Genomic DNA, 27,776 nt, shown 5'->3' with positions numbered 1-27,776 from the left:
CTGATCAGGGGAAAAAAGCAAAGAGTATTAGCTAGCAATTAAGTCCATCTTCCTAGCTAAAAGGCTAGTCAAGTCATCACTGAAACTGTCCTGTGCAGGTATTTCCATCCAGTATTGGTTTCCTTAAGACTTTATGCCATTAAAAAAACCTGGAAAGCTATATGTATGACCAAAGGGTTGGGCATGTTACTTTTAACACTAATCTGCCATACCTGAGGTTATGTGTGCATGGTAAATTTTGTATCATGTATGTTAATACACATAAAATACGTATTCCAATTAATATTTGGCTACAGTTGTATCTGCATACGAGCTTAGGAATTTATTTGTTCAATTTTTTTTTAATATTGAACTTTTGGTTAAATATAAATGAAACAATGACGTTGTCTCCAGGTTGAGCACTTGCCAGCATAGATTAATTTTATGGCTTAATATCACAGTGTATATTCTGTTTATGATATTACAGTTTTTTCAATAACTGCTTCATCTTTTCATAAATAAGATATTCATTTCCTGTGTTTAAAGTAAGTGGTGACAAAGGTACCAGAATCTAATTTGGCTAAAAATCAACTTGCTAAAACAAGTGCTATAATGAATGTGCTGTGGGCTTTATTCCTATTGGTGTGCATAATCTTTAATCACCTTAAAAAATATGAGCAAAGAATAAAGAGCAAGCAAAAGTCCTTGTTTAGGCTGCCATTGTTCAGCCTTAGAAATGAGATCAAACAGGGTGTCAAGGAAGAAAAGAAATTAATCTTCCCTGCCCCTTGAAATGTTTTGTTCATCTTTTATTACTTGGTAGTAAGGAGGAATAGAAATCTGGAATTAATAGGTTAATTAGAAAGATTTAGATTAAGTATTTTGCCAATATGTAAACATTTTCTGGAGAAGGAGAAATTGTTTTGGTTCTCATTAAGTGGCCAGTTGAGACAGACATTCTGTAAATCTCCAGGTAATCAGCTGCAAGAGAATTAAAAACACAAGTTCAGGGATGCTTATCATTCCTCTTGACAATTGTTTTTTAGATTAGACATTTATTGGAGTAATTCTGAGCCCAGACATTTCATCTTCCCCTGTCTGCCAGTGTTACAATCCCAGGGCAGGGAATGCTCCTCTCCTCGTGGCAGGTGTGGGAGCTCCTGCACCTCCCTGTGTGGGTTTGCTCAGGTGCTGGGAGATCTCTGCTGGCTCTGCAGGGCAGGTGTTCATCTGCACCTTTGCATGAGCTGCCATCACTGGCAGGGCCTGCCCTCGGTGCTGCTGCTCCCCAGAATGGTCAGCACTGCAAGAACCATGTATAACACAGGTTTAGGCTTTGCAGAGTTCTTTGTTCCTTCCAAAGCTCAGTTACTGACTTCAGAACACAGAGAGACAAGGAGTTGGTCACCTTCTTTGCTCACATTTTTAATTTCTGTGATTCACAGTGAATTTTAATCATACTTCATTGATGGCAATACAATTAATTAATTAATGCAATGCAATTTGTCTGTGTTGTCACAAGGGGAAGTTTGAGAGGGAAATAAAATGAAGGACGTGTTGTTTTAATGAGTATGATGAAATAAGATCATTGACAAAGAAAACAGAAGATCAAGCAGGGTTTCAGCTCTTGTAATTTGATGAGCTTCAGTGGGAACCGTGAGTATTCAGGTCTGGCCAAGTTTATAAGAGGCAGTGGAATGACTCTGCTCACTTAACAAGCTCTGAATTGTGCCATATACATTTAACAGTAGCTGGTGCACAGCTGCTGTGCAGAACAGACAGCTGAAGGAAAGAGATAATTAATATTTTTGGATGAAGCCTATTTTGTGCCATTCAAAAAGTGTCAGTGTATCCACCTACCAGGAACTTTTTGGAAATCAAACATTCTTTGTCTGCAAGTAATTCCATTAAATCAGTATCAGCTGAAATTTAGAACGTAAATGTTTCTGAGAGGTAGACATCACATAAAAGAGAGCAAGTTTCACAACCATAATACCTTAGAAGTAAGCACACTTTTAACTCCCGTGCCTTCTCATCAGCCAGGCTGTGTTTGGAACTCTAAAACTGTTTCCTGATATGAAAACCTGTGAACTGCAGATTTGTGTTGAGGGAGGGAAGACTGCTAGCCAGGAAAAGTGAGAAGTAGTGATCAATAATGTAGGGAATAAAAATTTAAACATTGCAAAACATCACTTGGTATTTCATAGATGTGTTAGAGAAAAATGCTTTTTCTATAGAAATCTCGAAGCGGAAATGTGTCAGAAAAGGGTTGTACCTTTTAGCAGGATCTGTCTGCACACAGAATAGATCCAGGGAACACACTTAAAAATTTCACTTGTAAGCTTTGTGATTTCCAAAGAGTATAAAAGATATACCAAACAAAAGATAAATTCATTTCCTGAATGCTAAAATGAGTAGGACTGGAAAATACTTTGTCCAATATTCAAGTGTGTATAAATATCGCAGTGTAAGCAGTGACCAGTATAATGTACTGTGATAAATGCTCTTTCACATTCATTGAATGGCTAAAGTTTTCCCTAATGCTTTCTGCCTAGGAAAACATCCAAAATCTGGGATCTGACAGCTCAACTCCATTTTAGAAAGAACATTCTCCCCAAGTCATGGCATTGGCTTCCACAAGAGTTTCAGTAGAAGGGAAAAATATGGCAAGGCAAATTCTAGATGCAGGCAATAATCACTATTTGTTAAGACACTTGGAAATTTATCTCCTATATTAAGAACTGTGATAGAGAGAAAATGTAGCCTTGAGATTTAGCATTTTCAGTGTTGTCTTTGATTCCCAGACAGAAGGAGCTGTGTTAATTTTTATTTTTCATTCAGAAAGTATTTGTTTATGGAATGGCAAAATAATGTGAATACACAGTTGCCAGGAGGAGAAAAGATATGGATAATGTGTCTCTTCTGTCTTGGCTTCATTCAGGGACATCTGTGACTTCATAGACAGATCAGTCTTCAAAAAAAATCTCCTGCAATAACTCTCTAATCATGTTCCTTAGTAACAGCATATGTGTGAAAATCATAGTCTGCTTTTTTTGGTTATAAAGATGAAAAGTCATTTAGAAAATATGAAAATATCACTGTATCAGTACTTAAATGCTACCCAATAACTCTGCTTCCACACACATGTATTTCCATATATGTATAATTTGAAGCCTGTTACTAATGATATGAAACTCAGTGCAATTAAGGCCTCTTTAAATATGGGAATTCGACTTATTCTGGGAATATTTGGTAATTTTTCCATCTAAAGATGCAATTTTTATACATGCTCCTGAGTAGAATAAAAATCTGTAAAAAATAAAAAAACAACTTGGAAGTAGTAGAGGTAATCCACAATTCCTGAGCCTTGGGACACTTGAGGGAGTCCCTCTCTATTTACTGCAGAAACAGCTGTCATTCCCCAGTGAGATTTGGAGCTGTGGAAACTGTGGAGGAAAAGTAGTCATCCCTAGTATATTTAAAAAAGAAGACACTTTTGACTGGAATTCCTGGCTGAGTTTCTTGATTCCTGATGTCCTGAGAGAGTTATTTTCAAATTAATTGTAATATGCAAACATATTGCTTGTACACGATAGTGATTTATGGTAATTGGAATGCTGATGGGAAAAAGTCCTTTTAGACTATTTAATGAGCACCTGTGAAATTATGGAATGCATGCAGGAGCATCCCAAGTATTTGCCCGAGAGATTTTCATTCCACAGCTGGGAGATTTGGGCATCGTTATCTAGATATAAATTGAGAACCTCTTTCAAGAGGAAGGCAGGTACTTGGAACCAGTTCATGGGGCAACTGGTGTTAATAATGGCTCAACCGTGTAAATAAGGAGCTTAAAATGTGGCTGTATTTTATTATATATTAGTATTTATGGTAATTTATTGGTCTTGTTTTGAACAGTGGAATTAAATTTAAGAGGAGTTTCTTCTTAGGATAAGGAAGAAATCCAGCACCATATGTTGTGCCAATGGCGCTCTCTGAGATACAGCGCTGACACATTCCTTCCAAGGCCTCCAGACATTTTACAGCACTTTTAGCACCAATTTCTGCAGTAATGACTAACTTCTGCAGGACAGAAAATTACATTTCTTGGGAGGCTATGAAATTATCAGGAAATGAAGGCGATGTTATCCGGGAAGCCGATGGGTTAGCAGGACGTTAATGCCAGAACAATTAATACACAATGAGAAATAAATCAGCTGGAACAATATGGAATAAGCAGAAAGCATTCTTGTGGTGTTTTTATGATACTGAGATTGTAAACACTCCATGTCAGCAGACACAGTGCGCTCCCTTCCATCCAAACACAGATTTTCCCCTGTATGTTTTTTGGCTGATGTTCTCGGGAACAGTGATAACTGATTCTGGTTTCATTGAGAGGAGTAAAGCTGTCTGTAATCAATCAGTTTCTTCACTCTGGCAGTCTTTGCACCAATGTTTTAATATGAGGAACCATTGTATATAAAGATGAATGGGTAAACTGACACTAAGCAGGGTTTGTTGTTGGATTTGTTTGTGGTTTTTTGTTTTTTTGGCAACTGAGATTTTTAAAACAGGCTGTGAAGGTATTTGTGTAATTACTTCTGTGTGGTTTTTTGCTTATACTTCAATTATCCTTTGCCTGGTTTATAAATGGGTGAGCAAAGACAAGATGCAATTAAGCTCACAATCAAACAGAAAGGGAGCACAATTCAACTCTCTTTTTCTTGATGTATTAATTTTTGATGTTTTGTATTTGTAGTAGCATTGACTAGCTGGACATATTTGTGCTTTCTTCACTTGGTGCCCTTTCTTCAGAGCAAGGGTCTGAGAATCTGCAAGAGCGAGGTCTGACACCCTCACTTCAAAAGGAGGGTTTCAGCATAATAAGTAGAAGCTCAGTCAGGAGGGGTCCTGGTTATCCCTCATTTCTGCTGATTGACAGAAGTTATGTTGATAAGGCTTGGGCCATGGAGTGTTACACTGCCTGGCAGCATGCCTGTGGCTTTACAATGGTGAAGGTAACAAATATCTTCCAGGAAAAACCCAGCCTTGTAAATAGCTCCTGGTTGCTTGAACAAAAACAGCATAAAATTGAGTATCAGAGCAGTTTGTTAAGGAAAAACGATTTGATTAAGCTTACTTAATATACTGCTGTGCCTATAACATTAATAGTGACTTCTTTATTCTTTTTCTATTTGTTCCAATAACGAAGGAATCATCTACATGCTGCAGGTCATATCTGTGTTCTTAAAGATGCTTTCATGTACGAAAGTCCAGCTGAAATAGCAAATCTGACCTCCACAGACAAGTTTGATGCAGCCCTGGCCATTCACCTTTATAAAGGAGGCAGACTTCTGCAAGGTAATCCTCTTTCTACTGTGCAATAAAAATACCTCTTAAAAAAGTACTGCAAGGGAAGAGAATGAATCCTAACTGTTACAAATGGCTATAAATGTATAAATGCACCCAGAATACCCTTATTCTGTTTATCCACTTGAGCAAATGTTCCCAAATGCTACAAATCTTTCTCCGTGGGAGATCTGATACAGAGAGGAGAGAGCTAAGTAAATGTACTTTTAAACCACATAGTGCTTTTCGTAATTAAGTACTTTAACTGCACCAAGATAAGAGCATTATATTAACATTAGGATCCTTTCAGCAAATGTGCTCTTCCAGAGGACAATGGCTTGGCTAAGTAGAGCTGGGGTCACATGGAAGAAAGCAGAGAGGCTAATTTGATTTTTTTGCTCAAAAATGAGTCAGGGTTTTTTGACATGAAATAACATTCCTGTCATTCCTGTCAGCTAAACTGTAGGAGACAGGATGTTATCAGACAAATAATGAAATTTTCTTTTCTCTCTAGCCATGTAGAACAAAATTTTAGCCTGCCATTAATGATGCACTAGAAGCACTGGCTTTCAAAATTACAGGCACCGTCGCCTACTGAAAGTGCAAGTGTGCATCTGTTTTTGAGACCACCTTTGTATTGTATAAATCTGTGTGCTGGAATAAAGGCACTTAATTTCATACTTTCATCAGATCTCAGGGTGAGTTCTGTTGTCTTCGTTTGGAGACTTCAGGAGTTCCCCCCCAGTTTGTTCTGGTGGGGTTGCAGAAAGCCTAAATTATGATGTCTGGTGTGCCTGGGTTTCTTTTGTTCCAAAGGAGCTCTGATTTCAGTTGGGACCTAAAATACAAATACAACAAATTGACAACAAAATAAGTCTGTAAAATGAGCTCTGCTAACATATGAGTTAAGACTTGTTGAAATATAGATATGATTGGTTTTTTTGACAAGACCTTTAATTGTTTTGGAAGAGGCTTTTGGAAAGTCTGAGAACCTTTTTTTTTTTTTTTTTTTTTTTATGAGGACCAAAAGATAAAGTTGAATTTTAACTGTTTATTGGAGTAAAATTTTATTGGAGTTTAACTTGCATGGCAATGTCCAAACGCTGCTGCTATAAGCTTTTCAAAATCCCAACTGACCTGAAAAGCCTGATACTTTACAAAAGCTCAGTAATTTAAATAAATCAGTTGCACTGTTCTAAAAACTATCAGCAAAGATACTGAAAGAAAAAACCAAAAATCCGTGAAAGGCAAGACAGTAATAATAAGATTGATGAGATGGTCACAGTCAAAGGGTAAAAGTTATTGCAGGCTTCTTGGAGGAAAGAAGTGATTCAGGGGGCATTCCTGACTCCTGTAACATTTAGACATTTAGTGATTACACTCATCATTGCTGCCATAATACCCATCTGCTGGGCCTCATCCTGGAAATTTTGTTTACATGACCAGCACATGTAATAGATGGCATAATAGTTATTTACTTTTTTAATTTATTAAAGAGGTGATACATATTTTATATGGCATTACAGACAGTCTGTCTCTTGAGGATTAGAGGCAGTGGTGCTTTGATAGTGCACATCAATTCTCTCCACCTGCAAACATTAGAGTATAATATCAACAAATGCCAAGGAAATTCTCCAAGTAGCCAGAATGGTAATTAGTCTTTCATTCTTTTTGCTTGCTCTCTCATTTAGTAATGAGGAAATTAGCAATGCTAATAAACCCTGATCTTACAGCTCACGTAACTTTCAAAGATAAATGTGAAATACGTAGTACATTTTCTGTCTTTATCAACATACTTTGTTTCCCATTTGGTTTGATGTCCTGTGAAAGTGCATAGTTATAGTGTGGGGGGTTCCAGTGCCAAAAAAACCAAAAATTCAAGTTTCTCCAGGTTTCATAGATTTTTGCTCAGATATGTGGGTCAGCATTATCAATGTACTTTTTCACTCCTAGTCATTAGCTTGACATGCTGGCCAACTTCTCACTGCAGTCATTGCTTTGCAGGTAGCAGAATTCCTTTTGGAATCATCTTTGGTGGGACAGATGTAAATGAAGATATCAAATGCCAAGAGAAGCGCCAGGTAATGGGAGCAGTGCTGGAGGAAGCCAGGTAAGAGCATTTGTGGAAGATTTATGGCAGGAAATTGCATTTTTGTAGTGGCAGATCTTTTAGGGAGTCATGACAAGGGAGTATTTTCAGGGTGTTTTAAAGTCTGGAAAAGTTCTAGTGACATGTCAGTATAGGCATCAAATGTAGCTCAAGAACTGATCTTAAACCAGAGGAAATTACTGAAAACCAAAAAGATTTTTGAGCATTTTTCATCGTTTCAACATCCCCAGAAAAGCAGTTTTCTCCTGAGTGGTCCAAAGGTTTGTTGACTTCAGCAGTGTTTGATCATGGCCATGGTGGGGGAGGAAACCTTTTTCTTGTTGGAAACAGCAGCACAGAGCAGGATGGATTTTGGGTCAGGCAGAATCTGCAGCAGGCTTCTCTCTGCTGGGTTTATCTTTGCTGATACCACTCCATGTTCCAGCTATTATTGGCTCACTTAGCACTGGCAGAGATGTGCTGCTCTGTCTGTAATCCCCTATAAAACGTGGTAAGTAAACAGATTTTAAAGACAGCGCTTAATCACACTCATTGAAAAATCATTAGGGCATGTTCTTACGTCTCAGTGTGACTTGGAGGTGAAAGCAACTTAAGGTCCCACTCAAGAAAAAGTTTATATGCTTGTTTACTTTTGTTATCAAATAATCAGAAGTTATTCTTTAAACAGGTCTGAAGGAAAAGAAAAATATATCTAATGTGTCACATAAATTTCAGCACTGTGCAAAATGAAAGATACATAAAATCGGGATCCCTGAGTGTGTCCATTTGATCCATCTCTGTTTAAAATATTAATATAGCTGTCACAAGCACAGCTGATACAGCTAACACAAACCCCATGCTTTACTGAATGTTTTTTAACGATTTTAAGCTGGGAACCTGAAGTATACCTTAATAGCTTGAATTATCTATGATATTTCAAAATACATTACTGCATCCTTATGCAGTTTACAATACTTTCTCTTCTACAGGAAAAGTAACTCAGTTTTCTAGAAGTTATTCTGAATGTACCTCTTCTCCAGTAGCATCCCTGGTGTTATTCATTGCATAGTTATGAAAAGAAACATTGATTTTTTTTTTCTTTATTGATTGCAGGGTTCTAAGCAGAAAGCATCATGAATTGTAGATTACTTGTCCAGTACAATATACCACCACATTCCATAAAACAAAGTATTGAACACTGTCTAGCCTTATGAGTGTTTCATTTTTAATAAAATTCCTCTAAATGGTGCTTGTACTCCTCTAGGGTAATTTTTTTTCCTATTGAACAGCATTTTGTAGACTTAGAAGCAACATCTTTTTATGCTTGTTAATGTGAGGTATTGAGAGTATAATTGCAAAATCTGGGAAGGGAGCATGTGCAACTTGACAAAACAAGCTTTTGCAAAGCCTTTTGTAACCTTAAAGCTGTCAAGTTGTGTGTGTGACATTCATTGCAGTACCATAAAGCACATCCTACAGACCAAATGTAAGGGAATAAGGTTTGTTTTAACAAACAAAAGTGGGAGTTATAATTCAGCATTTATGGGAATTCTAATGAATGGTTGTGATTTCATGCCCTCAGATTATAACACAACACCTCCACCATGCCCACTACATACATATCTCAGACACCCCAGTTTGTTACTCACTGACAACTGGGACTGCTTAGAAACAAGGTGAGAACACTGGGGAAAGGTTTAAAATCCCTCTCCATTTGAATTAAACTCAGCTGCAGACAGTGGGCTGGGTCTTGTCAAAGCACAGTATGAAATGAGGTGCAGTTCAGCTCCCTCCTCATGTCTGTTCTGGTTGTGAAAAGGGCTCCTGCAACCTGCAGTGAGGCAGGAGCAGGAAATGCCAGATTGCAGCTGCAGCTGTGTGCCTTGATCTGGGTAAACTGGTAGCTGTTCCCTTTATTTGGGGTTTCTCTTACTTTGAGAAATCCTCACTTCACCTTCCCAAGAGCTCTGAGTTGTAAAGCCTGAGGAGCTTGGTTTAACCACGATTTTCTGCTGAAACAAGTGGAAAGCCTGCTTTGCCTTTCATCTGGGATCAGTTTTATAAGCCTCTGATCTTAGTTCTTATCAAGATTTTTTCTGAAGTACTTTTTTTTTTATGTTTAAACACTTTAAGCAGATTGCAAAGCAATGCATTTTTGTCCATTTACCCAGGTTTGCAGTGGCTTTCACAGTGAAACTGAAGGAGCTGGCAGCAGCAGAGTGGGTATGTTTATGTGATGGTGGTTATGCTTACAGTATTAGCAACTCTGTGTCCTCCTGAAATGTTTTCTAGATAATGCTAGAGAATTGCAATAATCTTCATTGTTCCTAGTCCTGCTTTTCCTTTCAGAGAAAGCATTTCATGTTTATGTACTTCAACAGGTCAAATGGATCTGGCATTAAAAGCTGTTTGGTGTTAGAAGAGAGTGTAGAATAGTGTAGGAAGTGCTTCTCTGTAACATTTTAAGCAAATCATTGTAACTGAATCTCTCCTGATGCCAAATTGTTTCTTTTTGCATCGTTTACTAAACTGTATGCTGACAAAATTCCTCTAGACAGCATTAGTTATACTCAAGAATTTGGAAGCGTAATTTGAAAATACTTGTTTTGTCAACCCTGGAAATAGAATGAACTTCTGAAGGTGAACTGCAGAGGTAAGTTAGATTTGCTGTGCTGAACCACAAAGAAGTGCCACGGGCACCAGATCCAGAGAGGGGCGAGCAGGAACCATTTGGGATAAAACCAGCAAGGCAGGACCTTCCTGCTGCAGTGAGGTGTTGGCTCCACTCACCTCACCTGGGGAAACATCAGCTGAAGCTGAGCAATAAATGCAAGAAGCTGAAAGTGCTTGGTATCTCTTCAGTTCTAATTTGCATCATAATATAATCATTAATGCACTCTTGCCTAAAAAATCATCCCTGAGAGTAGAGCTTATACAACACCTTATTTTGGTATGAATTGATTTTTAAAACCTATTTGCATTAAAAGGGTACATGACCAGACATGGGATTTGGTGTTTCATTTTACAAATATAATTTAATTTTAATAGTTACTACAATGAACTTGATGATGGGTAAATGTGAAAGGGCACAGCTTCTGTCATAGATCTTAAGCAAGAAAAGGACAGAAGTAACAGAGTGTAAGGAGAAGAAACAAAACTGAACTTTGAAGGCATTTCAAAATCAGCACCTCAAATGCTTTTAAGTACCAGACTTTGATTTTACCTAAACACTCGTGTACTCTGGGCCTGTGAGACTAATTCAGTGTTTTGGAGGTCTGTGGCAGACAGGGAATTGGAGGCAAATCTGTCAAGTCCTAAACTGAACTCCCACCTGCTGATCTGTGCCTTAAATGCTGAGGTGTTGAGTTCCTGTTCTGCTGGGCCTTCATGTAAAGGCTGAGAGCAAATGCCACAAATTTGCTTTCAAGCAGTGAAGAACATGAACCCATCCTTCCATACACAGGTCACGGGAAATTACTGCATTTTACATGTTAATTCACACTACTATGAACTGCCTTATTCCTCTAATGTGGGCTTCATTAGTCAAGATAGTCAATTAAGAATTTAAATTGCAAACATGTGAGCAATTGCACTGCACTCAAAGGCTGTATCTCCCTACAAATTCTTTTCTATTACCCTTAATTTTGAAGTACGTAACCCAGCACTTGCAATAATCTGTATTCCAAGTGAGTTTGAAATACTGTAAAAATCTTGTGCTTATGGTCAGTGTTTTATTTCAGTAGCATAAAACTGGTGCAGAAGAATTACCTAAGCCAGTTTTATCAGCATTCAATTTCATTTTCTGTTCTCCTCAAGCCCATTTAAAATAAAGAACATAGGAGAAAATTGATGTGTAAAGTGTGAACACACCTCTATGCCCTGCCCCACAGTATTCCTGCTATTTTCTTCTTGATGATCCAAGCCCTGCCAGGATTATATTTACTCACTGTGAACCATTCGAGGGCCAGCAGGGCATGAAAGAAGATGCTTTTAACTTAAACTTCTTTTTGAAACTCGGTGGTTTTAGGGAGCTAAGTGCCTGTCTCAGCCAGCAGAGGGGAAGGCAGAGCTGGGCAGGTGCCCCCTGCGAGGGCAGGGCTGGGGTCTGCTGCCCCTCTCTGCTTTTCCCACTTCTGTTTTCCTGTGTTTCTCTGTCTTGCTCAGTGCCAGCTCTCCCACTTGTACTGCAAAGTTAAATTCTGAGGCTGGCCTCCAGCTCTCAGTGCTGTCCCTGTTGTTTGCAAGGGGTTTTTTATCATTGGCAGATCCTGTGTAATTCAAAATGTTAGTCAGAGAAGGTCCAGTCATAAAAGTCATTTAAGTAATAAAATAATATAATGATGTATTAAAATATTTTCATTATTTTTAAATCCTTTGAACTCAAAAGCTCATGTAGGTTCTGAAGGACAAAGTCCAGGGAATATCCTCAGGCTTCCACTGTAGCACAGAGTTGGTTCTCCCCCACTTCATTCCCACGTGGATTTGTTGCTTTTTTGTGTTGTTTTTGTGACATTGTTCATTCTGATTCTCAGAAACCACCTCCTTCCCATCTGTGAGCTGCCTGGAGATGACTTTTTAAGTGACCTCTTTTCTTTCAGTTTCTTTCCCCAGTTCATTTTTAGTAACTGCAGTGCCTGGGCAGGGGACTGAGGGGTAGCCACATAGGAGCAATAGGGAAAACCAAAATCTCTGCAATTTAAAACAAAATTACTTCTGTGGCTTCCTATTTTCTGAGCTGACTGGTTCAAGAATTGGTTGCTTAGAATTTTGTTTCGGAATTAATTCTCTTTTCATTAAAGAAAAATGTATTCCACAAATCCACAGTTGGAGTTATAGAAAGATATTGAAATAGGAAATTGCTTCTTTAATCACCTAAATTAAATAACTAGCAGAGTAGCACTTCAGAAGTGATTTTGGAAGTGTAGTAATTACCTCTTTTACTACAGCTATTTTAAAATAATTTATTTTGCAATTTTTATTTGTGAATGTTCTGCAATAACTACCAGGCACCACTTTTCCTGTACAGGCAAGTCTATATATTTGATAGCAGTTTCTGAAACTGATATAAATTTTATTATGGATAAATATAAACTGGATTTTCAAAACCAGTCTTTTCAGACCAACAGGTTTTTTGGGAACTAGAGTCAATTTTCAGCTATACAGTTGAAATTTGTTTTATTCCAGGAAAATAGGATAATGATCATAAGAAAGGATACAGAGACAAACTAAAAAATGTATTTGTACTAATGTGGTAATTGTGTTAATTGCAAAATTGATTCATTGATACTGTAAATGGTCACAATAAATACAAATTACATTGCTGGCTGTTGGCCTCTGGTGTTACTTAATGTATCTTTCTGATAGTTTGTTTTGATCTTTAATAGTTAAAAGCACACTGACATGTATTTTGTGACTCTTCAGTTGTGGTTTTTTTATAAGATAGAACAGACATTTTTATGTTGAACTATGAAAGTTATTTTTCTTCTCCTTCTCTTTAAAGCCAGATGCTAGGAAGAAAATATATGTCCAAAGTCAAGGTAAGAGCTTTGAAATACTGATTAAGACATCCAATTTCTTTGATTCACGTGTTTGGTACCTGTTTGTGTATTTGCCTTCTTTGCCCTGGACATATTTTCCTGAAATGGGCTGGGGTTTGCAGTCCTGCTCCACTGGAGTTGGGTGTTTTGCCACTGACATTAATTGAGGCATTTTTCCAGTCTCTCAGCCAAAATTTTCCACTCATTTGGTGCTTTTACAGAAGTTTCCCAGCTGCCTTACAGCAGGAATCAGAAAGGTTAGGTGACACTGAAGGCAACACTGAGATTTCTCCAAACTCTACAGAAGTTTTTCGTGCTGAATAATTATTTTCTGAAACTCCAGATTCCTTTAAATGCTGTAAATTGGATTTCCAACCTAATGACAGCCAACAAGTACGTCACCCAAGGTACAGCACTTACTGAGTAGTCCAGGAAACACAACTCAGTATTTTAGGTGTGATGACCTAATTTCCTAATTTTATTTATTTATAAATAACTGTCTGTGGGTTCCAAAGCTCATTCCATTTCATGGATTTCACTTTCAAAGAAAATAACATTCTTTTCCAAACTGTGCTGTTGAAATAACTCATTGTGGAGGCTGTTTAGCCCATATTTAGTTTATATTTAAGTCTCTTGTGAGGTAACAGTTAACTAAGAGATTAAATAAATTAATAAAGTAGTTTCATTATTAAAATAATTAATCTTTAACATAAGGCAAAACAAATATATTAATATTCAGGATAAATTAATATTTAATTTGGATGTAAATTTAATTTACTTCCTTTTATATTAAGGGCTCTGGGTCCCAGCTGCCCTGTATCTGTTTTGGAGTAATGTGCTCCCTCAGATAACGTTTTAAAAGGCCAAATTTAGCAGAGTTGTGTTGCTGAAGAAGTTCCAACACTGGCTGATTGTACAAGATTTTCCATGGAATTTCAATCTGCTGTGTGTGGAAGGGTTGCACAGGCAACCTGACATTGCTGGGGTGAGGGAAGGTGGAGATGGGAATTCAGCGTGCTTGGCAGGAATCTGCTCTCCTAGGCTTCAAAAAGCCCTCAAGAACCACAGCTCAGCCAGCCAGGGGACATTAAACATGGGATTCTCTTTTTTCAACACAGGAATTAAGACTGCACCCAGTGACACATTTGACTGGTACAGATTTCTACAAAATGCAGGTAAAACTCACTTTTTTTCCCAGTGTTTGCTGTGTTTATTCTTAATCGGTGCCAAGGATGAAAGAAACTTAGAATCAGAATTTAATTACATAATAAAGTGCCTTAATTAGATGAAAAATGGCAGAATAGCAATCAGATTAGCCTGGTTCTTCAAGTACCCAGACTGCCTCCGAACTTCTGGGGTGGCCAGGGCTGAACTGCACCAGAAGTGGTCACAGCCTGTGGGTCGGTGTCCTTAAAGGTTAATTTAGACCACAGCACCAATTCCTGAGCACTCTGCTTTATTGTGTGACAAACTGGGGCTGCCTTCAGCAGTGGAGAACTGCTGAAGAGGAGAAATATGTGCTGATATTTTATTATTTGGTCTTGAGCTAGAGCCTGTCTCTGCTCTCACCAAAGCAAGTAAGGCAGGTGACCTAATTCCGAGTCATGTGATGCTGGCAATGCTTTAATCACTTCATTTTTCCCCAAAAGAATGATTTATAGGCATTTTACCCCGGTAAAAATGTTTCAATATAATATTCATCAGCCTGATCTCTGATAGTACAGCTGCTCCCTCTGTTACAAATGAATCCTCACCAGTCAATGGCATTATCACATCAGGAAATGTGTGCCATTAGTCAAAGGCAGTGTCAATTTTAAATTGAGCATTGTGAGGTTATTTTGTTCTCAGTAAATCACAGCACACAAGCACACTGCCACTAAGATTAATAATTTTTTGAGGTGAAATGATTTGTCACTTGCTAGCACAGCCTTAGTGTTGATTTGATCTCTTGTCCAACCATTTTGTGATTAAATGAGAAGACAACAGATTGAGGAAGGGGGAGTTTCCCCCTAAAGTGAATTTCTAATATATTAGAGGCAGTTTTTTGCCTAATGTGTACTAATGCAAAAGTGCAAAATAATTCATAATGTACATGAAAAGCAAACTAAAATGTGACTCTAACATCTGTGCCTTATTAAATAATAGCTTGAAAACTGGCATCAGATTATTCAGTATTGTTTTTATGACTGTTTCATCTCATTTATTTTCTCTGCCTTGTGCCTGTGTCCATCTCTGGTGGCAGCCTACAATTTCCACTGCTTTTAATATTGCACGTGGAGTCAGGCTTTTTGACTTTACCTTTGTGCTTTCCAGGGACTAATTAGGAGTTCCTACAGAATTGCTTTTCTGGGCATTTGCAGTTTCAAAGTGCTTAAAATTCTACTAAACTTGGAGCAAGTGGTAGAAAACGATCAAAACCAGGAGGCAGTTTTGCTCAGAAGGATGTGATTTGGCAGTGTGGGCTTGCACATGAAGTGCACTTGCAAAGAGCGTGAGCTTTAATGCAGATAAAGCTGTCCAGTCTCCTTCAGCTCATGGCATTTGTGATTTTTTTTTTTTCAAGTGTTTTTTCATTATATTCTATGCTATATCTGAAGGCATTTAATAATTTTTTTGGGGGAAATCTTTCTCCAGATAACTCTTGCCTGTATCTTTAGCAGTACCCTTGAACATTTGTCAAATTCAGGATTCCCAGGACAGAATGGAAAGAAGCAGCACGTGCCCTGCAGTGCAGATTTTAATGCATTTGAGACATCACTGTTAAACACCCTTGGTGTTCAGGGCATCAGATTATTCTTTAAAATGAAATAGGCTCTTCAGAATACTTCTAGACTTTTTTCCACAGAACACACTTCTTATGAACATTTTTTGTACTGCTTTTTTTTTTTTTTTTTCAGAGGAAACATTTGCTCGTGTTAAATATGACACCAATGCAGAAACAGCCTCTTTAAATCAGTGTTATGGCTTCCAAAAAAATTTTCTGGTAGCTTTAAGTGAGTGGCAGAATGCCTCAAATGCATTTTATGGTGGGAGACTTCCAGCCCCCAAATCTGAATGGTACTGAACCAAACTCTAAGGAAACCCCCAGCTTTTTGTATACTCCATCTGAGAGTTTGGGTGCTAACGTAAATAGCAATTGCCTAACACAAATGGGAGCAGTGCTGTGAAAGGTTTTTGTTGTTGTTACTACAGGTGCAGTACAATCTCAGTACAAAAATCATGGAATTAGTATTTTTTCATAGTTTAAGCAGCAGACTTGAGAGTTGCAGAGGTGATGATGAAATGTTGGTGCTGTCTCCTAGCTGCAGCATTCCCTGGGGCTGGGTAGTCAACATTTACTGGCTAAATCTAAAAAAAAAAAAAAAAAAGGGGGGCTTTTAAAGTTAATTTGCATTCTGGTTAATAGTCACCTTCAGTTTGTCCTCTGGGGATGAGAGACTGTGAGCAGCAGCAGTCAAACCAAAACCCTGAACCAAGTGCAGACTTCAGCAGAGGCTTCAAGAACACAACGTTTTCAGCCTGTTTGGTAACTCAGCCTATTTAAGGAAGTTTTGCTGCCTGTGTCAGTCTGGAGATCAGACCAGATGATCAAAATGTTTTTCCCTGACCTTCCATTGCAGGGATCTATATACAGCACAATCAGTTTGGTTAGCAATTTTAGAAGCCCTATCTATAGACTTGGGAGAGTCAGTGGAAGTTCAGGCTTTTGCTGTAAATTGACTGACAGAAAATGACAAGAGAGTTTAGGGAAATGAGAAACCTGAGCCTGATCTTCTCTAACAGCTCAAGGCTGGGGCAGAGCTGCTTCAGATCACAGGACAGGCTTAATGTCATCATTCCATGATGAAAAGCTCCTTTTGATTTCAGTGGAATGGGGCTGAAGCTTGTGAGATACAGACCCTAATAAACACCAGGGCATCATGTGATTAGGAGATGTAGATAACTAACAAGGTCTGCACTAATAAACTGAGAAATCTTTGTTTACCCAACAGCTAGGACTTAAAGCTGCTTTCATGGGAGGTGACATGGGACCATAGGGTCACACGCTCGTTGCACTAGCAACTAGAATATGCAATATGCTTTTGTAGTTTGATTTTTCTACTCTCATGCAATTTCTGCTTCATAGCACGGCTATTTTCCGAGCTTGAGAAGTTTCCATAACCTGTCAGGACACAGCCAGGGTTTTACAGAGGCATTAGATTTTCCTAAAGCTATGCTGGAGAGGGAGACCCACATAAGGAAAACTAAACAGTAAAAGTTTGTGCACTTATACAGCTGCCCATAGTAACAATTATATGATAGCAGCAATAAACTGAGTTCCCAAACTGATCTGAAACCACAGAGCTTTTTTGTTGTCTGATCTGTTAGAAATAATGAGAAACAGGGGAAAAAAGGATTGATTGAGAGTTTTGCAGTCTAATTTTTCTGGATTAGTGGCCTGTCCCCAGAAGTTTACAGGTTCATTTAACTTCTCTGTCTTCACAAACATATCAGCAACCCCAGCAATTATTCACTGGTGGATGTGAATAGCAGTACAAAATAAATTGGATAAAGTTGTTGCCTGCACTTCTAAGAAACCAGCTGCTTTGTGACGTAAAATGGCACAGTAATAAGTGTTTGGGCAGGTGGTAAAGTATAGTGCTGAAATAAGGACTGATTGGGCTCATGATTGTCAAACTTCTGTGTCACCAGTGGCTCCAATTCCACTCAGAGTCAGGATAAGGCCAGAGAAGGTGTTGGTGCTGCAGTGGGACACCAGTACCTCCATCAGCTGGAAACTTGGCTGCTCTCAGCACCTTGGGTTCTACAGCTGGCACAGGAAAGGGACACAAACCCAAACTCAAGGTGCCAAGAGAGACTACAAGAGCTAATGGAAGGTATTTCTTCCATGTGTAGGGAGATAAACTTAAGAAGAGCTATGAATTGAAAGATTTAGAGTATCAAACATTTGTGCCAGAGTTGGACAAATTTATCTGTGCTTCATACTCGAGGAAATAAAATCACCGTCTTAGAGACTGAAATCTCAGCAATAAACCGTGGATTTCCTCTTCTAGGAGAGCAGTCAATACTTTCAGGTGCTCAGGAGATGGATAAATGAAATATTTTCAAGAGGAATAAAAGACCTGCTGTGGTTCAAAGTGACCAGAAAAGAAAATAAGGTTATATCCCCTCACCATCTCATCATGGCTGAGATTTTTTTTTTCTGAACAAAACCAAAAATGGATGAGTAAGCCCAACTGATGGGGACTTGGAGTTGTTCTCTAAAAGTCTGTAGAACACAACAGTGAACTTGAAATCAGGGGTTGGAAAATTAATTTTTAAATCTTCTTTACCTCTCAGCAAGCTAATGCTTGGTATCACTCATTCACTTCGAGGCCTGCAGCTCTCAGTAAGATTAAAGATTTGCAGTAATACATTTATTTTTATTGTGCATCTATGACTGCTGCATTTTTTTTCTTGATAGTACCTAGAGGGATGGAGTTAAATGAATCTACACTTTCAAAATCTCTTTAGATAACAGTTATTCCTGTCTTTCTTAGAAAAACAATGTCCTTACTGAAGCTTCAGAAATTACTTAGGCTTTGTGTTTGCTGTCTGTGTTCACGTTTTGCTGTGGTGGCATCGAAGTGCAGATGTTTATAATGGCCCAAGTGTGGAATAATCCTGTTCTCCCCAGTAACGAGCTATAGGGCACGAGGAAATGGCCTCAAATTGTGCCAGGTGAGGATTAGATTGGAGATTAGGGAAAACTTCTTCACCAAAAGGGGTGTCAAGCACTGGCTCAACTGCCCAGGGCAAATCCCCAGGAGGGATTTGAGAGACGTGTTGATGTGGCCCTTGGGGACACAGGTGAGTGGTGGCCTTGGCAGTGCTGGGTTTATGGTTGGCCTTGGTGAACTTTGAGGGCTTTTCCTCCCTGAATGATTCCATGACTTTGGGTTTCTGTGCTAACAGTGACATAGTTGGTGTGACAAGCACAGCTGCGTTATGAAATACTCTCCTGTTTTCCACGTTTAATATTCTCCATGCTCTCATTCTGCCTTGCACCTGAAGGCCCCAGGGCAGTTTATCAGAAGTTAAACACAGTGCTGCTGCTTCATGTCGAGCAGTTACTAAACCCACTGCAGGAGAATGGGCAAGTCTGGGTGGATAAGCCAAGGTCTGACAACTTTCTCTGGGCTGTGCTGTGACTCAGAATCAGCCAGCAGGAGAGCACCAATCCTGAGCATTAATTACATTTCACCCACCAGCCAATACATTCTGTGCCAGGTTCCAGTGCTGCCAGCTCACCCACTGGCACAGCAGTTGGGTGCCCTTCTGACTGTGCAGCTCCACTCTGAAATAAGAGTTTTTTAGAGCATAACACCAGCTCTGCTCCTCACTGAGCAGGATGTGCCTGGCTGTGGAGTTGCACGTCAGCCCTAAGCTTGGCCATGGCTCCCCTGCAGCTCATTTGTGCCCATCCCCTGCTCTGGGTGACACCCTGGGACAGCAGAGGAGAGGAATGACATTTCACACTCCTCTTCATCCCTGTTCTTGCCTTGACCTCCCACATCTTGCTGAACAGGGGACCTGCTGAGCAGGCTGGAGACCTGCTGTGACCAGAGTGCAACTGGTTTTTATAGGGAAAGCCAATGGAACAAAGCAGACCACAGCCACAGACAAATCCTGACAGCGCTTGTTTAGAGCAGCATCTCTGACTGACTTGAAACAATTATTTATGATGCTGACAGAGATGTTAATTACAGGGCTTTACTTGCATTTAGTGTAGAGTGATTCTTGAAGGATGGCTGGAAACATGTACCAAGGAACCCTTTTTTTTTTTTTTTTTAATTGCCAGGGTTTATGGACAAATCTTTCTATTTTGTGTTTCTTTGTCAAGCAAACAGGAAGATACATGAGGGAAGAGATAATGAAGCACAGTGTGCTGTTGGAAATCTTTGCTTTTGTATCACTAACAGAAATGGGGAGAAAGAGACTCAAGCATTTTTTTGTTATTTGGGTGTTTGCCTGTCATTCAAACAAGATAGAGGCACAGGGAATGTACTAAAAGAGAAAATCACTTGGTTGTGCCATATTGACGTGTTTCCATTTCAGAGCCACACAAGGTGGTACTATCTTACTACATCTGCAAAAGGCAGGATGATAGCAAAAATTCACATGCTGAAAGTCTTGTTTAAGCTGAAGGAAACAGAAAAAAGATCTTCTTTCAAAGGGTAGTTTTCAGCCAGCTGGTGGCTGTGGCAGGTAAAGGCAGCCCTTGCACTGAGCTCTTCGTGTGCTCTTCTCAGCAGTTCAGAGGACAGAGCATGCTGAAATGATTGCTTTCGTGCACACGTGGCTGTTTGTGGGTTGGGTTTTTCCCAGCAGGGCTGCCAGCAAGGCTGGAAAAAGCAACAGGTGGGAAATCCCTGCTGCAGGCAGCTCCATGTGCGAATTTCAGCATTTCAGTGCATGGGCAGAAAGTGAACAAGTCACACAAGTGCTGCTGAAGTTTGAACTCAAGTAGGCAGAGAATGAGTAAACTCCCAGAAACTCCCAGCACTACAAACAGTGGCAGTGCAGTCTCAGAGGAATGGTTTCTGTGCCTCTAAGTGGATTGAGTGGGGAAAGTCTGCCTGTAAAAATGAATTAGGTGATGGCTGAGATCTACAGGAGACAACAAAATAAAACTACAGCAGATTCTCACTTCATTACACTGAATGGCAGAGGCAAATCCTGTTTGAGTGGCCCTTTATGACAAGTTTTAGAAAGGCCATGTAGGACCCAGTCTGTAGCCCCGTGTCCCCAGAGCTGCTGTTTCAGAGAAAAGTAAGTGAAGCATCCTGATAGACAAGCAGGGCTTTGCAAATCAGCGTGAGGGGGAGTCTGCTGGGAGAGATGGGAATGGCTTTTCAAAATGAGAGCTCAGTTGAGTGAGCTATTTTCACTGATAAATGTTATTTTAGGTCGTTCCACTGGTGGAACAATTGGAGTGTAATTGGTGAGATTCTTGGGACAAGTACCTTTGAATGGCACAGGAACTGGATGGAAAAGCCTGAATGCCTGTGGGGCCAGTTTTCTCTTTCTCTTTCGGGTTCAGGTGTTCATACAGGGAGCAGAATGGCAGTCAGGACAGCACAGAACTGGTCTATTAGGGCTTTAAATCCCTGTCTAATAAAATTAAAAGACTGCAAGCTGTAAGATAGAAACAAAAAGCTGGTAAGACATAAAAAAGAGCAGTAATTTCAAGAGTGCAATAATTCTGTAGTCTCCATGTGAGACCAGGAAAACCTGGTTTCTCACTCCCGTGTGACTGAGCTGCCAGCACTAACTCCAAGGTTTGTTTCCAAATAGCCAGAGCTCAACATCAGTGAGTGGAACCCACAGTTTAAAATGGATATTTGTGCCTTGTGGATAGCTACAGGGCAGTCTGAATTTTGGTAACACTTTTTAGTAGTTTGTTTTGTGGGAGTTTGTCATAAACTGAAACCACTGCTGCATGTCTGAGAGCAAACAGTATTAATGGCCCACTGCACCAGAAGATTGGCTTTTCCAATCCAAATGTTTGTGTATTATAAACTACAAATTATTTCTTGGTCCAATAACCAGTAAAATGTTATTTACCATGTCTGCTGCAGCCACTTCTGACAACTCAAGTTGTTTTAAGTTGAATGAAGCAGACTCAGTAATGAGCCCTATGACAGGGAGAATTTAAATGCTCCTGAACTGGATTTTAATTTTAAAAGCAATAGATTTGTGACCATGCAAACAGAGCCTTGCTGTGGGACCCACGATGTCCCCCAAGCAGAGCTGCCTGGTTTTAGGTAATCCTTGTCACCCATGAGCTCCATAAGGGGCTGAACTGAAGGACACCAAACTGATTTGTCCAGTGCAGAAAATCAAATATGAGCCCTTCAACCCCTCTAGTGTTTATTGAATCACGTTGTTATTTGTGTTCATTCAGCAATTTTTGACTCATGTTGTTTTATCCTAAACACATTTTAGCAAAGTTCATCACATGGTGACCCTGTCCAGTGTTCTGAATTACTCATCCTGCCACAGACCCAGGGGAAACTGCAGTATCCTGCATCAGATCTTCCTTTCCCCATAAAGCCTAGACAATTACTTTCATGAGTTGTTGCTGTGTATCTGCAAAAGGTTTTCAATGTTAAAAGCTCCATGTTGAGGTTTTTCCCCCAAGTTATTTTTCATCTGCATTGTAGCAATAAGTGTGAAATAAATGCTTTGCAATAATTTAATTTCTGGTTAACTATCCTGTAGCAGTGCTGGCATACAGAGATTGAGAACTATGGGGCATTTCCTGATCTTGAACTACAAAAAGTGTCAGATCAAGAGCTCTAAGACCTACACTTAGGAAATAGGTGGGGAGTTATTATATGGATGCAAAGTTATTCTTTTTAGGGGTAAAAACATTGAGAACCACCCAGAATTGTTCAGCTGCAGGGGCAGTCAGAGCTGGGTTCTGCTGTCTAAGAACACCACCAGCCACCAGATTTTTCTCCAAGTCCTGCACATTCAGTGCCTCTGGAAATAAACTCCTGTGCCCTATAAAATGATGTAAGTCCTCAATCTGACGATTGATGCAAGAGCAGAAAACAGAGGGAATAATGACCATTTTTCATAATCCACCTTTTTACTGCTTTTACCACTGTATGTGCTCATTCGTGGAACAATTTGGAGTGTTCAGCTTTTTTAGATGCATTAATTATTTTCACAATAATTTGTTACAGCCATTCCTGCAAACACAGACCGTTTCCATCTGTTTCTTTTGATATGTGGGCTTCGCAGAGTCAAAGACCCTCTGTATTTAGTAGAAGTTTTCTCAGGTAAGTAGTGTCTATTTGAATATTCTGTGAATGTTTATAGGTTTGGCATGAGCTGTTTTATTCATTGCAGGAAATGTCCTTGTATATTTGCATTTGAAAAAAGAAATTCTTATGTAACCATTGATCTGTTCAACACATTATTTCTGTGCCATGTCTTTTCCATCCTGCTGGGAATAACAGAGCATTAAAATCAAAGCAATATTTGATGGATTTCCTTGCTGAGAAAACTGTTTTGCTGTTACATGCAATATTGATGGAAGACAAAAGGAAAGATCACCTACTTCAAAATCACTTTCTTATCTTGCTGTCCCGTGGCTGTTACATTGATTTGCATGTGTGCTAATTAATGCCATTGAAGTTACAAACAAATTTTACCACCCATTTTTCTGGCTCAGTGCTCAGACTAGGCTGAAGTTTCCTCATAGTCACGAAAGGGAATATTTTGTCAGGTTCTGTTTGTGTCTGTAAAAGGTTCAAGTATTCTGGGCTGGAAATTTAACCTGCACTATTCAACTTACTTTTATAACCCTTTAAACCTTGTGGTGCTGAGTAGCAAATGCAGTTTGCAGTGAACTATGCTGTTATATTCTGGCATTCACAGAGCAGCAGATTTCTCTTGTGCAAATAACTGAGTGATCATTGTCATGGTTGCAGTTACTTCCACACGTTCCTTTACACTGGAAGAAATTCAAGCAACTTTGGCTTAGTGGCCAGAGTTGCTGCATTATACAGAGTACTGTTCTCTGGAGTGATTCAAAATTAATATCTGAGCTTAGTTAAATAACCCTTGAGTCATAAGAGATTGCATGAAGTAGAAAGGCTAAATACTTACTTTCAGATATGCTAATATTTGAATTCTGAGGAGTAATGTGAGGGCTGAGCATGGAGTATGGTGCACATTCAGTCTTTCAAGTAGCAATACAATATTTGTCTAATTCTTCAGTCCTGGAGCTATTTACATTGATTAAAAAATTAATAATTTTTATTAATAAAAAAGTTGTTCCTCTTCTGTTTCAGATTGGCACAGAAAGGACCCCAGTGTTCACCTGGGCATTATTGGACCTGCAGTAAGTTGCTGTTGTAATTTCTATTTCTAAATACTTCCATTTCCCTGCATCTGAGATACCACAGACCTATTCCAGACTGAACCTAGGTCAGAGGATTTCTGTTAAGGAGATAAGAAGGTGCAAACCTAGAAGTTGTAAAGGCTGTTCCCAACAGGTCTAAACTGTGGAAGTGATTTCAGTGCCCAGAGTTCCAAAGTTCAGAGCTGTGCTGTCAACAGAAGGGTTCCTGCACTGCAGAGGGAAACACCTCAGGGGGTTTTGCAGGAGGAGACACCCTGAGGGAGCCCAGATCTCTTCACTTACTGCTTCCTTTGATTACAGACAGAAGTTCTGAAAACTATCAAAATACTTGGATTCTACTCTTGGCTACTGTTGTTACACCTGTGGGATTTTAGACACCCACAAACTACTAAAAATGCATGCTTTTGCAAATAAAATATTAGAAATGCCTATTTTAACATGAATAACTTAGAAATGAGCCTATAAAATATTTTGAAAGGCAGCAGTTGCCATCTAGGAGGACTTTTTTCCACAGGCATTGCTAATGAGGATTTTTAATGCCGTGAAGGTGATTCAGATGCTCGTTATCCCTGTTCTTACATCTTCTGTTCACATGGAGCATTGGGTCTTTGCTCCATTCCAGCTGGACTTTGATGCCATTTCTGGGAGTCTCAATTTGTGCACAATTAACAGTTGTCAGCAGGTGCAAAATGATGTTCAGGTTCTGTCTGATACCCGGCAGCGAGGACAGAGCTTGAGCTGACAAAGAAAACCAGTCCATTTTCTTGTACATTTAAAATCTCAGTGCACTAAAGCCTGGGATAAGCTGAGGCTTTTTATATATTCCCATTTCAGAATAATCTTAAAGTTGGTACCTCTGTCCTGATTCTTCTGCTTCTGTGTGCTGCCTGTGTAACTTAATGCTGAAGTTACAAAAACTCATTGCACGGCTTTTGAGAAAGAAGTCAGTGTTCTCCATGTAGATCCTGCAGCAGAGGGCTTGAAAAGGCAGCCTGAAGCCTTGGTTTAACCAGTGGAAAAGGTCTGGGGAGGCAGCTGTGTCATGTCAAACAAACTCTCCCTGATGCTTGAAGGGGACTAAAAGCGTCCCTGTTTCATCTGTGTAATGTGTTCCCTCTGTATCAGTCTCATCTCTGGTTCATCTCCACATGAGCCTGAAAACTTGCAGGCCATTTGCTTTATTAAAAAAACAAACAGACTCTCAACAGGAAAATAAGAACAATTTTTCTATTTTCTCATTCAGTTTTATTCTTTGCAAATTTTGGACATAGGATTTTATTGTTAAAAGCTGGTTTTACATTTTTGTTTTATCTGGGGTTTTTTCCACGCTAATACACAAAATGATTTGGAAGTGAACTGGTGTGGAAGGCAAATCTAGAGCAGGTGTAATGAAGCTGTGCTTTAGAATCAAAAGATGCACTTGCTGCCTCCAGTGAGGATTTTAAACATTTTAGTCGTCTTTTTACATTTGCTTCACTTTTTCACAAGCTAATGTCTTTACAGACCAGAAATACCCCCATGGCAGTGCAGAGGCTGGATCAAGGGCTGAACCCCCTTAAAACATTTTAGAGCATATTTCTCTCACAGAACTAAAATATTGCTAAAGGAAAAAAAATACATCTCAGCTCTATTGGTATTTAGCTGCACTTTTCTTATTCATGGTGCTTCTCAAACTACAAAAATCTTAAGAAAATCAGTGCCACAGTCTATGAAGCATGTAATTTTTATTGTGAATATTAAAAGCCCGTACAATAAGATTATATTAATTAAGAAAAGAAAGAACAAAGGGCCACACTCTATTTTCTGCTTTACTTCCATAAGATGATATATTTGCTGCCATAAGATTATATATTATTCCCTGCATTTTCTGTGCATGATTGTCTCCAACGGTGCAATCGAGGTAATGTTGCAGGATTGAGGCCTGTGTTATGTAAAATTTTCAGCATTTGTCTCCACTTCCAGTTTTCCTTTTGTTCATTTCTATAATGAAATTTGGAACAGCAGCTAATTTTCAGCAGCTCCTTATTCTAAGAATAGGAGCTTATGAAACTTAAAAAAAGTTATGGCCACAAAACTTGTGTTCAGCTGCTGGGTAACTTCTCAGAGCTCATTTTGTGTTTTTAACCCTGCTTGTTGGCAGTACAGAACATTGCTCCATCAGATAAACATTGGAGCCTGGGGTCACCCACTGCTGGAGTAAAGGGGATTCCTTTCACAGTGGTGCTGCCAACACCTCAGAAACCTGAGAGCCTGAGCAAATTCACCCTCTCCATATTGAATATCTTTGCAGATTCCTCAAGCTCTTCACTTGTAGTACTCTGGTGATATTCTGACAGAATTTTTAATGTACTGAGACTTGTTTTCCCCTACAAAGTCTAAAGTCTCAGCACTATAAAAAAGATGTTCCTGGACCATTATTTTAGTCTGAGTTAATATTTATGTGGCAGCATTTTAATATTGTGCGTTTATAGAAGATTTGCTCGGTGGGCTCTGTGCTTAACAGGCCCCTTCATCTCTGTGCAGCATTTGATCTGTGACTTCCTGCACTGTCAAACACATCTTGGATGTTTCTTTTCCTGTCAGCAGAGTAAAACTTCCTTAATGGCACATCTGGACCTGTTTGGTGGGTGCCCACGCCCCTTTCCTCGTCTCATCTCTTCTCTTGTGATAGGAGCTGTTCAGCTCGAGCTGCTTTCCTCTGATCTCTGCCAGATTGATAAATTTGCAGCCCTGTGAAGGCTGTGCCCAGGGTGGGTGATGCTTACACAAATGATAGGGAACTGATGAGTGCATTTGCCTCTGTGCTGAGAAGTAACAACATCAGAAGTGGCAGCAAACGCTACCTGTGCAAGAAGTGGCTCATGGAGATATTCTGGGTGGAAGCACCATTGTTTGCAGGATGTTTTTGGGTGCCTGTGCTCAGTTCTCAGCCCCCTGCCAGAGCTTTGGAAGCACTCACATCCGAGTGCATTCCCAGCTCAGTGAGCAGCTCCTGCTGGGTCCAGTTCCTGCTGGATTGAGCCTGGGGTGAGGCAACTGTGCCCCCCTAGTTCCTAAATGCAGCTCAGGAGCATCACTCCTCTAAGTCACTGCTGTGCCCACCCTGGCAGCAATATTTTAATGGAGTTCTCACGTTCAGGCCAGGATTCTTGGAATATTTACCAGCAGAAGGATACAGCTCAAAGGCTGGTTCTGTCTGTGAGGCAGATGGCGACTGCTTGGCTTGCACTGAAGTAGAGGGGATAGGAATTAACATCTCTCAAATTTTATGAGGCACAGGCTGGAGTTTTTCTGATCCTCCTAAAGGGACAAGAACACGAGACCTTATCCCACTGCTCATTAAATCACTTGCAAGAACTCCATCGATTTTAATGGAAACAGAGGGCAGTTCCTTATGAGGGGAACTCAGCATCAAAATGGAATTTTGGGGAAAAAGCTAAAAATATATTTATACAGAAATAGCAATTGGGACATTCAGTAGGAAATCTCAAAAATACTTTTTTAAGCAGTTAAGCTTTTATTTTTTGTATTCAGTATGAATTCCTTCCTTAGTGCAAGTGATTCGCTTCAATCTTTAAATTTATGAAGCCCAGTTTTCATAAAGTAATAAATTTTGTGTTCAAAGCATACAATCATAGTTATAAAATAAATCCTGACTTTTTACCAAAAGGGTTTTCTAAGACACTTTGTGTTTTGTATCTCATAATCTAAAACAAAAACCCTACAATCAAACCCAAAATATTAATATACATAAAAATTCATGTTATTCCCAATCTTACAATGCTGCAAGCTATCATGTATCAATCTAATATAGTCAGTCAGCCTTAATAAAAAAAGCTGAGTTCTGTTCTTCATGTCTAGTTAAGGATTTTCAAGTTCTGTTTTATTTCTTTTAATCATGTTAAAT

General features: G+C 39.3%; 1 protein-coding gene across 1 annotated transcript in view; it reads left to right on the top strand.

The window, feature by feature from the left end:
• The window catches only part of GLT1D1 (glycosyltransferase 1 domain containing 1), a gene marked incomplete at both ends in the record, with an annotated part of 42,071 nt that overhangs the window by 2,296 nt on the left and 11,999 nt on the right, over positions 1–27,776 (top strand). The window contains 7 exons of the mRNA XM_082293651.1: positions 5,189–5,337; positions 7,330–7,435; positions 9,586–9,637; positions 12,915–12,951; positions 14,070–14,126; positions 22,686–22,781; positions 23,799–23,848. Of these exons, the coding sequence (XP_082149777.1) occupies positions 5,189–5,337; positions 7,330–7,435; positions 9,586–9,637; positions 12,915–12,951; positions 14,070–14,126; positions 22,686–22,781; positions 23,799–23,848 (547 nt within the window). The remainder of the gene's footprint in view (positions 1–5,188; positions 5,338–7,329; positions 7,436–9,585; positions 9,638–12,914; positions 12,952–14,069; positions 14,127–22,685; positions 22,782–23,798; positions 23,849–27,776) is intronic.

The sequence above is a fragment of the Coloeus monedula genome (assembly GCF_965178545.1).
Source record: "Coloeus monedula genome assembly, chromosome: 18".
In the NCBI taxonomy this organism is placed as follows: Eukaryota; Metazoa; Chordata; class Aves; order Passeriformes; family Corvidae; genus Coloeus; species Coloeus monedula.
Note: the sequence above shows the minus strand (reverse complement) of the source record. Positions and strands in the feature narration are given on the sequence as shown.